Here is a 13,572-nt window from a genome sequence, read left to right on the forward strand (position 1 = left end):
CTTGGGTTTGCCCTGACACACATGCAGGACCTCACACTTGGCACTGCTGAAATTCATAAGGTTCACATGAGCCCACCTCTCAGCTTGTCAAGGTCCTTCTGGATATGAATTCATCCAGAATTCCCTGAAGTCTGTAACAAGATGGTATTTCAGTTCATATCATCTGCATAGAAAAAATAAAAGGCTTGGGTTCTCTCTCACTACAGATTCTTTAAATCTTTCAGTGTTTTCCTTGGACTTTGAAACCAATCAATATTTTTTTCTCTTTTACTGCAAGTCCTCACTCTATAACCCCACCCCAAATCATCCCCCTTTCTCCCTGGATCTAAGTGGACACACACATTGTAAATTTCCACATACCAATTTCATGTCTTTACATATAATCAGACAGGAAAATACAGTTGCGGAAAAGTATTTTCTCTCAGAACCAAGAAAAAGCGATCTCAAATTTTTATACCACAAAATTTGGTGGCTCCTCTACTTTAGCTTTCTGTACCTTACACTACTGTTAATTCTAGGGCCATCAATAGGTGTGTTGCTAAGCTTCTGTGTCAGCTATGTAGGTGGCTTCTCACACAGAAGAGAAGCACAGATTATTACTTTGGGAAAAAGTTTCAAATCTGAACTTTAAGAACATATTGATTTATGTGTATGACACTGGCAAACACCAACTCCCAGGTTTTGTTCTGAGTTTTGGGGGGTTTTTGGTTGGCTGGGGGAGAGGGGAGAGGAGTTTGTGTTTGCTTGATTCGGTTTGGTTTTTTTTCTCTCAGTAATTTCCATCTCTTACATAGTGTGCAGATCACACATAGTTGCTACAGCTTGTACAGCTCTTTTCACCAGAGTGTGCATACACAGTGAATAGATCTCCATGCAGATATGGAAAAACAGCACTGCGAGAAATAAAAAAAAAGCTTAGGACAAACAAAGTAGGTGAAAAAAAAAGAACAAAAAACCCAAAAGACATAATGGAATGAAGTCAGATTTCTTAGGAGATGATAGATACTCTAACAGATTCTTATTGACAGAGGGCACATAGATCTTGATTTATATAATGGGACACCTAAGCAGATCCTCTGGAAAATTTACAAGAACACCTGCCTGCAGATACATAGTACATTTGAAAGAGCAATATAAAGCTATAAATACTCATGGCATGACCTCATTCATATTGTTCTTTCATAGGACTCAGATCTTTAGTTCAACAAATAAAGGAAGAAAGTGACAAAAGGAGGAAGGACTGTCTTTTGGTTAAGAACTGGAAGACAGGAAACCTGGATACTATTTTTGCCACTTCCACAGAAATCCCTTATGGCAAACTTTTCCTGCATTGGGGTATCCAGTTGAGGAAGTGAGACTGAGAGATGAAATGTTACAAAAGACTTAACCACAAGTACCTAGATTTGAAAGGCTTGTCTACTTTCTCTGATTCATTACCTTCACCTGAAGGAGTGACAAAAATTCTCATCTATACCCCAATGATAATGCAAACTTATACCAGAAAACCACAAAATTATAGCACTGAAATCAGGGAAAAGGAACTATAGACACCTCTCTTGGGTTTATCTTCCTGGTCCTCATATTCAAAGTATTGACCTTTCATAAACAATCAACTCTCAAACATTTAAATAATCAGCACTGCCCTTTTAATGCGAGTTGAAATCATAACCACCAGTATCATCATTGATTTTTGAAGCTCTAAGGATGCCTAGACAATGTATTGAACAGTCCAGCAGCATTGCATTTCTGACGATCAGGAAGAAAAATTCACTCTGCCCCCCTGCCCGCTTCATTTCTGAGAGTACTCCCAAGACATACAGGCCAAATTTCAAGCTCTTTCATCAAGAGTAAGGTTTTGTGCTTGGTTTTTTGTTTAGTTGCTTGGTTTTCCTTGCTTGATTTGTTTTTGCTTAGGTTTGGGTTGTTGGTTTGTTTTCTGGGGGGGGGGGGGGGGGGGGGGGGGGGGTTTGATTGTGGCAGTTGTGGTACTTTTTACTTAATTTCCATAGAAACCTTTATTCCTCTTTAGAAAATGCCTCATCATACTGTATTTCTCACAATTGCCACACTGAATTTAACATGTAATCCAAGAAGCAAAAAACTGTGTCCTGTTTCACTTTGTTATGAGCACTTTTTATTTAGCTGAATAACTTCAGATTCAGCACCCCAAATGCTGAGTTTACAATCCAATCTAGAAAGTACAAGAAACCATGACTACAGTGAAAATCAACTGTGCAAATTACAATTTTATCTTAAAGAAAACAAAAAAGCCAAATAACTTTTATTATACAAGAGGAGGGGCAGGGACAGAAGAGAAACACAGCTTCTACATTGGCTTTACATCTGGAAAAATTCACCAGAAACATGGAAAAACAATACCAATAGAAAGATGTGAAGAAAGGGTCACAACATTTTTCAGAAGCTATACTGAAATAGCTGTACTGCAGAATGTGGATATATATGCATACCTAAGGAAAATATACACACTACACATGCTATAGCGAACTGGCCATCACTGACAGCAACATTATCTTTCATGGTCCTGCAAAGCGCTCTACACAGGACTACTGACATTTTTTGGAGAGTAACTAGATCAATTTGTTTTAGAAAACTGATTTCCAAGTGTTTTCTCTCCTGAGACACAAAACTATCACTGATTGTAAGTTCTTAACTCTTTGAAACAGGAAAATAAAGTTCCTATAACAGTAATTTGGTTGGATTTCTTTTCGCCTCCACCAGATACTGTGCAGTTTTAAATACTGTATCCATAGCAATCTAGTTGCCCATTAGAGAAATTAGGTCTCTCAGTACATTAGAAAACCACTAGAATAGTGACTCAGTACTCTAGAGGCTCTCCAGTACAAGCTGTGAATTCCCACAAAATCTGGGCATGAAGAAGAGCATAAACAACAACTCATGCAGCAGAGAGATTTGGCTTAAGGCTTCAGTTCTAATTTCCTTATACAGACAGGATAACTGTTGACTAGAATTGCTGCGGAAACACTTGGAATCAGTTTGTATACATATGGTACACTTTTCATTTGGAGACAGGTATTCTTTGGGGATATGTCTACTTCTGAAACAATCTAACCTAAACATGAAACAAGACATGGTTGTGATGCTGCACAGGACTAGAATCAGTTGGATTGGTGTTAACTTTTCCCTGTGACAGAACACAACAGTACATGCCTTCAAGTCCCTCTCACAAAAAGGAAGAGCATGAACTGTAATTCTGGGACAGACATACATTCTAGGCTTGGTTGCAGGATCAATGAAAATATATAATACCTGCATCTTGTATTTTGAAACTTGACATAACCCTTTTAAATTCCCTATAGGAACCATATCACACCTTTATGTAATCCAGAGAAACTTAATCTCACATAAATCCCATTTCTTTGGAAGTGCTATTATGTTGAGTGTTAAAAAGAATAATCAAGAGAAGCATTTCGTACAGTTCCTGGATTTTATTGATCTAGTCCACACTATGTCCTTTCTGAAAAAATCAGGGTAAAACCACATTTCCTCATTTTCAGTTCCAGCCTTCCCTGTGCCTTCACACCCGTGACCACTGACAAATTCAGTCTGCACATTCTGTTGCATGGGCTTTCTCTGAAACAACCCTCATCAAAAGGCAAAAGGATTCTCTTTCAAAACACATGGAGAAAATAAGAAGTTTATATTTTCTTGGGGGTGGGGAACTGTATTTCTTTATTTTTAAATTTTACCATACAGAATTGCCCTGATGAGCCAACCTGTTTGCCAGAATATAGTGCTTACTACATGGCACTTCTCCAGATCACTTCTTGTGCTAAGATACATCATAGTGCAGAGTGGATGTAAGGTGAAATGGTTTTGTTCACGTAGTATGGCAGAGTTCTGCTTCCCTGAATGTAGGAGAACTGACCTGAAGGCAGTTTTCTTTTCCAGAAATCTCTAGCTTACATAATACAGTGCTTTCAGTTCTGTGCTGCTAACTTTAAGAGCTGCATACTACTGCGCATTTCCAGTCTGCAGCTGACTTCCCCATTTTTTGTATTGGCACACAAAACTTGCCACCATCAACCCTTATCATTGACAGGACCTACTGCCTTTAGTTCTGTTTGCAGCTAGTTTTCTGCTACAGTAAGAGACTTCACTGGCCCTTTTGCCAACCTATATTCTTGGTATAGCAGTTGGCTTTAACAGTTTCTTTGACTTTTTACCCAGGATTCAGCTTCTGGAACCCAGTAGAAGCAAGCAATTAACCTGGATGTCTGGCACTTTATCTGACTATTGGATTAGCCTGAGCATTTCCACGGTAAAGTCATTAGTCTTTCTTCTCTATTATGTGCATCTGAAGTAATATTCCATAGCTCCATCCCATGAACAAAAATTAAACTCATAAGTATAATAGAACACCTCATTACTGTTTATTCTAGTCCACTCCATGCTTGGCTGTTCAGGACTTCTAGGACTCACTTATTTCCAAAGCAAGTTTTGGCTAGAATTTAATGAACAGTACCAGTTACAGTTATAGCTAGATCCTAATGAACAGTACCTTGGCACCTGGGATCCCAAAACTATGTTCCTCCACATAGCATTTCTTCCAGAAGGCAATACACTCATGCAGTCTTACTTTGACTGTGAGCTTAATGGCATTACCAAAGTATCTGCTAGAAGACTTGGGTAGGAAAAGGTGGAGAAATATAAAATACCTGATGAAGAAAAGCATCTCATTTTGAGACTGCATGTCAGCAGCCAGTTAATTACAATAAAATGTTACAACCTGACCTGGGAAAAGACTAGAAGAAAGACTGAAATTTAAATCCTTTTTATTTCTGCATTCAGTAGCTATACACCCCCCCCCAAAAAAAAAAAAAAAAAAAAAAAAAAAAAAAAAAAAAAAAAAAACAAAAACAAACAAAACAAACAACCCATAAGCAAGCAAAAATAAAATAAATTGAAAAAAAAAAGCCCAACCAAAAAAAACAACGCAACACAAAACCAGTTGTTCCACACATGAAGTCTGTAGTTCTATGAGAATGCAAAAGGTTATTGAATTATTTTTTTCTTTTCATGGAATGTCCATTTTGCTAAAGTGAAAATATACTATGCAGATACAGCTACTAGATGCCAACCAACAGCCAGATTTTTAAAAACAGTTGATTAGTAGAATCAACAATGTCTCTGGTCCCACCAGGGCACCAGAGACCGGAGAGATTATACTATAAACATCATATCACATACCATATTGTATACCTGAACCTGAAGAAAGTCATCCAGGTTAAAGAAATTTTTATTTATAGTGTTCAGCAGTTTTCACAGAGTACAGTAAGTTCCAGTGATTTCCATCATGACAGAGAACTGATCCAGTAAATAGAACCACATCTCTACTGCAAACATATCCATTTAAAATGATGGCTGCATATTCACTGTCACAATTTACCAGACTTCAGGTATGCAAATTTGCAAATGCCTAGAGAAATGCATTTCAGATTTCCACATTAAAAGTGAGGGTTTAAGCATATTTGGATCCTCAAAGGAAAGTGCAGCTGCAGCCTTAGAGACATTTAAGCACTCCAGCCTGGATGACAGAGTGCACCACTTACCGCTGAACTGGTAATGGAAGGGAATCTAAGTGGTCCTCAGCCTTAAATGCCATATTTATCCTGTTCTTACATGCACTTCTCCATAGGCTGGAATCTAGAAAGAAAGCAAACACTTGTTTAGTAAACATAGGGAAACTCAGGCCTCTTCAGTCCAGGGTGGCATGGCATTCTCCTACTGATCTGTGGAGCTCATTATAAACAATTCAAAAGCCTCTCCCTCAGGCTACCACACAATTCCAACAGATAACAAAGGCCATTAAGAACATAAGCAACACAGGGTCCACATATTCCTGAACTTCCTGGACTACTGCACAGATCATAGCCATCTGGGCTGAACATTTCTAAGTTATTATTTAGCATCATTTATTTTGAATTAACTTGGACTATTAGCATGATTGTAATTCTTCAGGTTATTGTGATAAAGACTGCAAGAGAAAGCAAGTGTATGCTCATGTGAATTCAGGATCATTTAGTACTACATTTAGAGAAAGGCCCTTGATGTCTAAGTCACTGAAGTATGGGGTCCTTCCATGTTAAACAAGTTTGGTTTTTTCTATCAGTTTGAAAAGCTCTATACATCTCTCCTCCATGTTTTTCCTTTCTACCTGGTAACTAAGAGACACATCCAAACACTATTGTCGGAGAAAGAGGCAAGAAAGGAGGAAGAAGCTCCTCATTTTCACACACACACATAAAAAGTGCCATCTCTCTCCCTCTACTTTTAATTTGTCTGTCTTACATTAGGGCCTTACTTACTATAGGTCAATGTATATTCTCAACACAAGCCAGGGAGGATTTATTCTACTGAGAAAGGTGAAGTCATTCCCACTCACCTACCTGGCCAGAGGGAAACTAATGTAATAATAGAATATATTTGAAGGAAAAAGATTAATCCATGACTCAAGAAGAACTAAGAGATGAATGAATGAATTTGGAGAAAGAGACAGGAAGAGTGGGAAAAATTCTGTTTTCGCAGATCCAGAGAAAAACCCAAGATCAGTGGCTCCCACTCTTGAAGAAAATACTTTACACAGGAAATTGATGCTGTTTGTGTCACCAGCAAGGCAGAATTTTTTGATGTAGCCACTACTGAAATTCTGTCATTTGGTTATTGTCTACATTCTGCAAGCTGAGTCAGCCAACATTTAAGATATTTGCCACCCTAAATTGTTCCTAATTTACACAAGCTGGTCCTCAGTGTCTCTCCCAGCAAACTGATCTCTTTGTTAATGTATGTTCTTGTCCTTTCTCCCTGCCCCGATCTCACAAACTGTCCTGAGTACATTAAAGTATTACAACCAAAGTTACGTATTCACATGCTCTGTCCACTGACACCTGCTTACTTCTGCAGTGGTGTTACCCTGAATCATCTTAGTCCATGCATCTTGTGAAGCAGTATATTGAAATCTGTGAGAAGAATCTGTTTAGATAAGAAAGGTGGTGTGCTACTGAATTCTCTGATTTAACAAGATGGCAGATATTTGATAGATTTTGCCTGAAAATTCATATGCCCAAGTACGAAGGTATTAGGATGTATCCTTCTGCTCCCATGACACATCAAGATCTGAAAAGCAAACTTACTGTTTTGATGTTTTTTTGAAAACATTATCATATGATGTGGAGATTTCATTAACAACTGGAATAAACAGGCTATCTTCATTTATTTTTACTATTAGATTTTTTTTGTCTTTATAAAAAACGCTTAAGATGGGCTACTTCCAATAATTATCATGATTACCACTGTTGGAGAAGATACCATTAATCAAAGATAAACACATCTGCATAAAATCTTAACCTCCAAGATGAAGTTTCCTCTCTTACATCCTAGTGTGTAAAGGACTGAGAAAACAGTCTTTCAGCCTGCAGAAGTACAAACTTCATTGACACTAGCTATCTTTTTCTGCTCAGCATCAGGCACAGGATTTACCTTTTTATGCTACCAACACAAAATCAACATTTTCCCTCTGGCAAGCACAAGCTACTTCACTATTAGCTCAGTTTACTAACAACTTCTATTCATACAAATCAAAACATCTGCTTGTACTCCATTACTTGTGACCAATGACAATGTACACAGACATTAATTATATTATTGCATGTCATTGTTCCCCATAAATTAGAAACCTGACAAAAATGCAGTTTTTTATACACTGCCTTCCCACAAAACACACATTTATATTATGGCCAAGAGCCTTTAAAACAAGATCAACTCCTACTTAGAGTCACTTACGCTCCAGGAACAATAACAAAATGCTGCACCAGTATCTTAACCAAACAGCTTACACCACAATTAGATATTAACCCAAATATTTAAGCCCATGGTTACTGTTGACAACATGATGAAATGCTCTTCCCAAGCACCTGGAAGTCTGCCAAGAGACAGAAAAGTTCCACACTAGCCCACCTAAACCCGTGACTACAAAGGAGGTTGGAGACCCAGTGGCTGATCTGGTAACAAGCTTCTGGTCATGTTCAGAATGGCTCCTGCATATGCTGGGAAATCATGGTGCTCAAGTGTGCAGACAGTGTTCAGTTTTCAGTGTTCTCATTCACCTTTCCCAGTAAGAAAAAGGCAACTGTATTTCCTAGTAAAGATCCTGACAGGACTGATGAACCCTTCTGTTTACTTAACTTTGCTTTTTATTTTATTAAAGGTCACAACACAGCGTTGAGTTCTAAACATTCCTAAAAGGAAGGTCTCCTAATATAACTGACTATTTAGGTTATTTCCTAAGCACCACCTCAAACCAAACAAAAAAGCTTTCAGAGTATCAAATATTTTGTCTTCCACAAAAACAAACAAACAAACAAAAAACCCAAACCAGAACAGGTTGTATGCGCTCAAGGTTACAAGATTGAGACATGTCTTAACCTTTTCCAGTAGCTGCTTCCTCACAGATGGTGGAAACAGCGTGACTGCAAGCAGAGCCACAGATCTGAAACAGTGCCTGAAGTCAGACACCTTGCTCCTAATGACCATTTGAAAGATGCTCCTCGGACTTAATTGCATAAAAACTTATATATACTCTTTGTTATATGCTACACACGTTTATACATGCACTCACATTTATGAAGTGTATACATACTAATAGCCGATGTCAGCAAAGTTGTCCAGGAGAAGTTCATGGTTATTTCCTCTGGCTTCAGTAGCCACTGATCAAGGTACACAGCTGATCAGAGATGCTGTCTAGGTAAACTTGTACAAAAAAATAATGCTACTTGTAGTTCACAATATTGGTCATTTTGGTACAAGCCTTAGTGACACTTAAGCTGAAAAAAGTCACTCTTGGACTATTATAAGGGGTTTTTTTAATATCTTACATAGAATTTTACATAAATTTTTGCACATAGACTTGTACTGCAATTATAGATAATGACTTATAATCGGTTTAACTCTTTTCATAGACAACCAGTGTGTGTATGTGGAATTAGAGATATTCAAGGCAATCCCAGGCACAGCTACACAGCTACAGGTTGGGCAAAGAAGAGATTCAGAGCAGCCCTGTGGAGAAGGACTGGGGAGTGTTGGTCGATGAGAAAATGAACATGAGCAGGCAGTGTGAGCTCACAGCCCAGAAAGCCAACCGTATCCTGGGCTGCATCAAAAGGAGTGTGACCAGCAGGTCAAAGGAGGTGATCCTGCCCCTCTACTCTGCTCTTGTGAGACCTCACTTGGAGTATTGTGTGCAGTTCTGGTGTCCTCAACATAAAAAGGACATGGAACTGTTGGAATAAGTCCAGAGGAGGGCCACGAGGATGATCAGGGGACTGGAGCACCTCCCGTATGAAGGCAGGCTGAGAAAGTTGGGGCTGTTCAGCCTGGAGAAGAGAAGGCTGCGTGGAGACCTCATAGCAGCCTTTCAGTATCTGAAGGGGGCCTATAGGGATGCTGGAGAGGGACTCTTCATTAGGGGCTGTAGTGATAGGACAAGGGGTAACGGGTTCAAACTTAAACAGGGGAAGTTTAGATTGGATAGCCTTTGATAATTAATAATCACCAGAATGAGAAGAACATGTTACCTATAAATAATATGGTTAACCTGAGAATAAGAAGTCATTAGCTAAAAGTCATTTCAGACTAGATATCACCTGATTAATATGAACAGCTCCTGTCTGTAGCACAGGACAATCTCTGTTCAGCCAAACAGTGCCTGTCCTTATTTTATAATTCTGGGAGTCTGGGAATTGTTAGTTATTATCCTCCTGGTACACAGAATAACTGTTAATGGAATATTACAAATCAAATTAAGAGCAAAATTCTGACAGCTTTTATGTGACAGGTCAGAAAGTAAATACATACACTCTGTCCTTCAGCAACACATCTGGTCCATCAGAAGTTTTTCACACTAACCATTTCAGGACTCAAGATCCCACTGCTGTTTCGCATTATAACAGGCTTATATAGGCATGAATTAATTACAGTAGTAAAAGCCAACTCAGAATTAAGATGGGTGTCACAAACCTAAGCAGATATAAAACCAGGAGTAAGAAATAATGAAGAGTTCTTAAAATGATGCATTTAAATGGGTTGTACTAGCATGGGATCACATACACAGATGTATGTACCACACTCCTAGAATGCAAAATTAAAACTAGATGAGAAAGAGGTGGGAACAGGCACTACCTGCATAATTCATTTTTGGTAGCTGCTGTTGCAGAACCAATAATCTAAAGGAAGCACTGCTGAGTAGTTTATGCCTTACACTTCAATTGCAAGCTGAATCCATTTTCACTTATACAGGGTTTTATTTTTAATGCATATTTCTTCCTATTTTTTCTCTCTATTTTCTGAAGTGAGAGGAGCTCATTTTAAACAAGTCTATCTTTGACAATATCCCTTTTTATATATCACAGAATGACAAAATGGTTTGGTTTGGAAGGGACCTTAAAAATCATCTAGTTCCAACCCCCTGCCATAGGCAGGAACATGTTCCACTAGACCGGGTTGCTTAAAACTCATACAACCTGGCCTTGAAAATATACATATATATAAATATATATATGTGTGTCTGTACTATATTACATAATATAAATACACATGCCATTTTAAAATATACATTCATGCAAACTGAAGTCTGTACTACTTTGGTATTCTTTTTTTCTCATCTTTGCCGTGCTGTACACAGCTATATCTTAGAAACATACAGGGGAGAAGGAAGAGAAGCAAATAAAAACCTGTCTCAGTTCAAATAGATCATCCTGAGACATAGAGATAAAAAACATTACTTTGTAAATATTAAGACAGAACAAGTGCAACATTTCTAACTGCAAATACTGGGTGGGAAGAGGGGAGGAAAAAAATATAAAAAAAATAAGAAAGATAGCTGAAGCCAGTCCTATTCATATGCATACAGAGTTTGATTCCTTCATTTACTTTATGGTTTTGGAGCCTTCAGAACATTCTCCTTGAATGTATACAATTTTTAATTTATAATAACCACAATGCAAAACACTGCTTTTAAAGCAAAGGATATTGGATAGCTCATTCAATTTCTTTGTTTTAGCAAGTGGATCATATGCAAACACACTAAGTAGAATATCTGCAATGCAAGCAGAAGATCTAATTGAACTGGGACAGGAAGCATAGACCCTGTTACCCAGGTAATCCAGTTTTCTCCATGACACAGATCAGGAATGTCATCACATGCATTACAGGTAGTGCTTTTGCTAAGGCATGGGTTTTCTTACAATGTATCTCTAGCAAGCTTTCCCATTTAGGTATAAAATTTCTGGAAAGATAGCATTTACATTATCACAAACTACAGTATGAAAATATTTAAGCAGGTAATAGAGAAGGGCATTACAGATTTTAATCTTTCTCCCCTTCCCCCTTAAAATTATTTTTGTCAAAAAGCCACTGGACTCAACACTTAGTTGACATCTTTTTTAAAAACAAAAATCTTATCAATGAAAGTCTTTAAAATCTCCCCTTCTGGAGGTGGCACACCAATTTAAATAGATGGCAGTATTATGGAAGCTAACTGATTAGTGGCCACATTTCTAGCAATTAGCATTTTAGAGGCAGTTTCACTGGAAAAGAATTTGCTTTTGAGGTTCAGGAACTGAATAATAGGTGGCAAGTTGGTGCACTCCAGAGCTATATTTTATCTTTTATGTGATACAGAATAATCACCATATAAAAATGTTTATTGGTGCTCAGAGCAGCATTAACGCAGCTTGCTACCCTGAAACGCTGAGAAGTACAGTTCCCTGTATTTACACTTCCCTTGGTTTCTGACAGGCTGCATAGTGCTTTCCCTCTCCCTTCTTAAAATAAACCAAGCAGCAAATTTAACGTCGCCTGCACCAACATAAATCTCAATTCAAATGCTCACAGTAGGGGCATCCCTGTTCCTGGTCACGACCTCTTGGTTCCAGAGGTGTTTCTGAAGAGAAACAGACAGGCTTTAGCTGTTTGATTTGCGTACTGGCTCTCCTCAATATGATTGCTCTCAGCCATGGCGGCACCTGCATCAACAACCCCTACGTGGTACAAGGGTTTTCCTCTTCGAGACACTCAGCAGCTGTCAGACCAAAAAACAAGTCCCTCCCCTCTCTACTGTGTATTAGGTTTTGTTTATTTTTCTCCGCACCAACTAGATACAAGACAGCAGCAGGGCACACACCAGCTGCAGGTCCGTTACCTCACAGGTGTGGCTCTGAGGGCCTGCGCACCACATGTGAGGGAACCCCCAGCTGCTGCCACCGGTTGGAACTGGTTCCAGACAGCCCTGAGGTAAGCCCAGCCAAAACTGCACTAACAGGGCAGCAGCCTTGGGGCTGAGCCCAGGAGGGGTCTGAAGCCTCCGCGAGGGGGGCTGAAAGGAGGCCGCAGCCACCCTGAGGAGAACTGTGAGGAAACAACTGCCGGCATCACCTCAGCCTCGCAGGTCTCCCTGAAAACAGTGGCTGCTGAGGACAGATTGGAAGCTCCATCATACTTCTGCCAGCACCTGTGTTATGGATCAGAGGTTTGTGTTGATTGCCCATAAATAAACTCAAGTGAAAAGCCTCTGATTTGGTCTGATTTCCTTTGACACCATAGCCGCATGCAAACAACATCCAGTCTAAGGGATTTCATCTTCTCAACAGGAGGTAGGATCTTCTGTCTTGCCAGTCTCTGTGTTAGATCAGAAATAAAAGGGCTGTTTTTTCAGCCATTATGTAGGGCACAAAAAGATAGATAGCGGAGATTGTTATACAAGCCTGTACAAGTGTAGACTATACTGCTCAGAAGTGCCAATAGAATATCAGGGTTTTTTCTTGTTTGTTAACTTGAGGCTTCTAAGTGTAATGAATCCTGGGCTGTAACTGCATTACTTCCCCTACAAAAATAAAAACAAAATCCAAAAGGAGCTTAAAATGAAAAGACAAATGAAAATCATCTCCCTATCTAGGCAGGAAATAGAGAAACAAGAAGTTGACTTACCCAAAGTTGAATGTGAGACAAGTACAAATTGAAACCAAATATTCCTAGTTCAATACTAGGAATACTAAATAAACACATCAAGAAGACAACAACATTGTTTTCTAACAACTTCAGAGAAGGGAAAAGAGTAAGGAGCTACACAAGTAGCTCAGTTGTTGCAAGGAAATACATTAATAATACCTTTGCACATGACTGTATATATCTCTTTACTGTAATGGAAGGATCTTATCTTTCTTAATACCCATTTCAGTCAGACAGGTAGTCTAAAAAACATCTTGACTTACACTGATATCCCTCTAAAGAACAAAAGAAAAAAAAAATCTGACATTTTAACAGAGATGAGCAAAATAATATTATTAATTCACGTCACAGCCCACACTAACTGAGTCTCTATTGGAAGTACCACAAGGCATTGAATGGTAAACAGTGGTGATATTTTCACAGTATTTGCCATTAAGGTTTTCATTTTACAGAGTTAATATCCAATTGCACCTTTTTTTGTCATGAATCTGAAGACCTTAAAACCAGCTTTAGGCCAACACAAACACATAT

General features: G+C 38.7%; 1 protein-coding gene across 1 annotated transcript in view; it reads right to left on the reverse strand.

Moving 5' to 3' along the window:
* Nucleotides 1–12,051, reverse strand: part of INSC (INSC spindle orientation adaptor protein) — a 103,852-nt gene extending 91,801 nt beyond the window's left edge. Inside the window, exons 1-2 of the mRNA XM_062608919.1 lie at nucleotides 11,994–12,051; nucleotides 5,592–5,685 (exon numbers count right to left, since the gene is read on the reverse strand). Of these exons, the coding sequence (XP_062464903.1) occupies nucleotides 5,592–5,685; nucleotides 11,994–12,051 (152 nt within the window). The remainder of the gene's footprint in view (nucleotides 1–5,591; nucleotides 5,686–11,993) is intronic.
* Between the last annotated feature and the right edge of the window lie 1,521 nt (nucleotides 12,052–13,572).

The sequence above is a fragment of the Pezoporus occidentalis genome, unplaced genomic scaffold, assembly GCF_034315485.1.
Source record: "Pezoporus occidentalis ecotype Australia unplaced genomic scaffold, CSIRO_AGI_Poc_V1 ctg131, whole genome shotgun sequence".
In the NCBI taxonomy this organism is placed as follows: domain Eukaryota; kingdom Metazoa; phylum Chordata; class Aves; order Psittaciformes; family Psittacidae; genus Pezoporus; species Pezoporus occidentalis.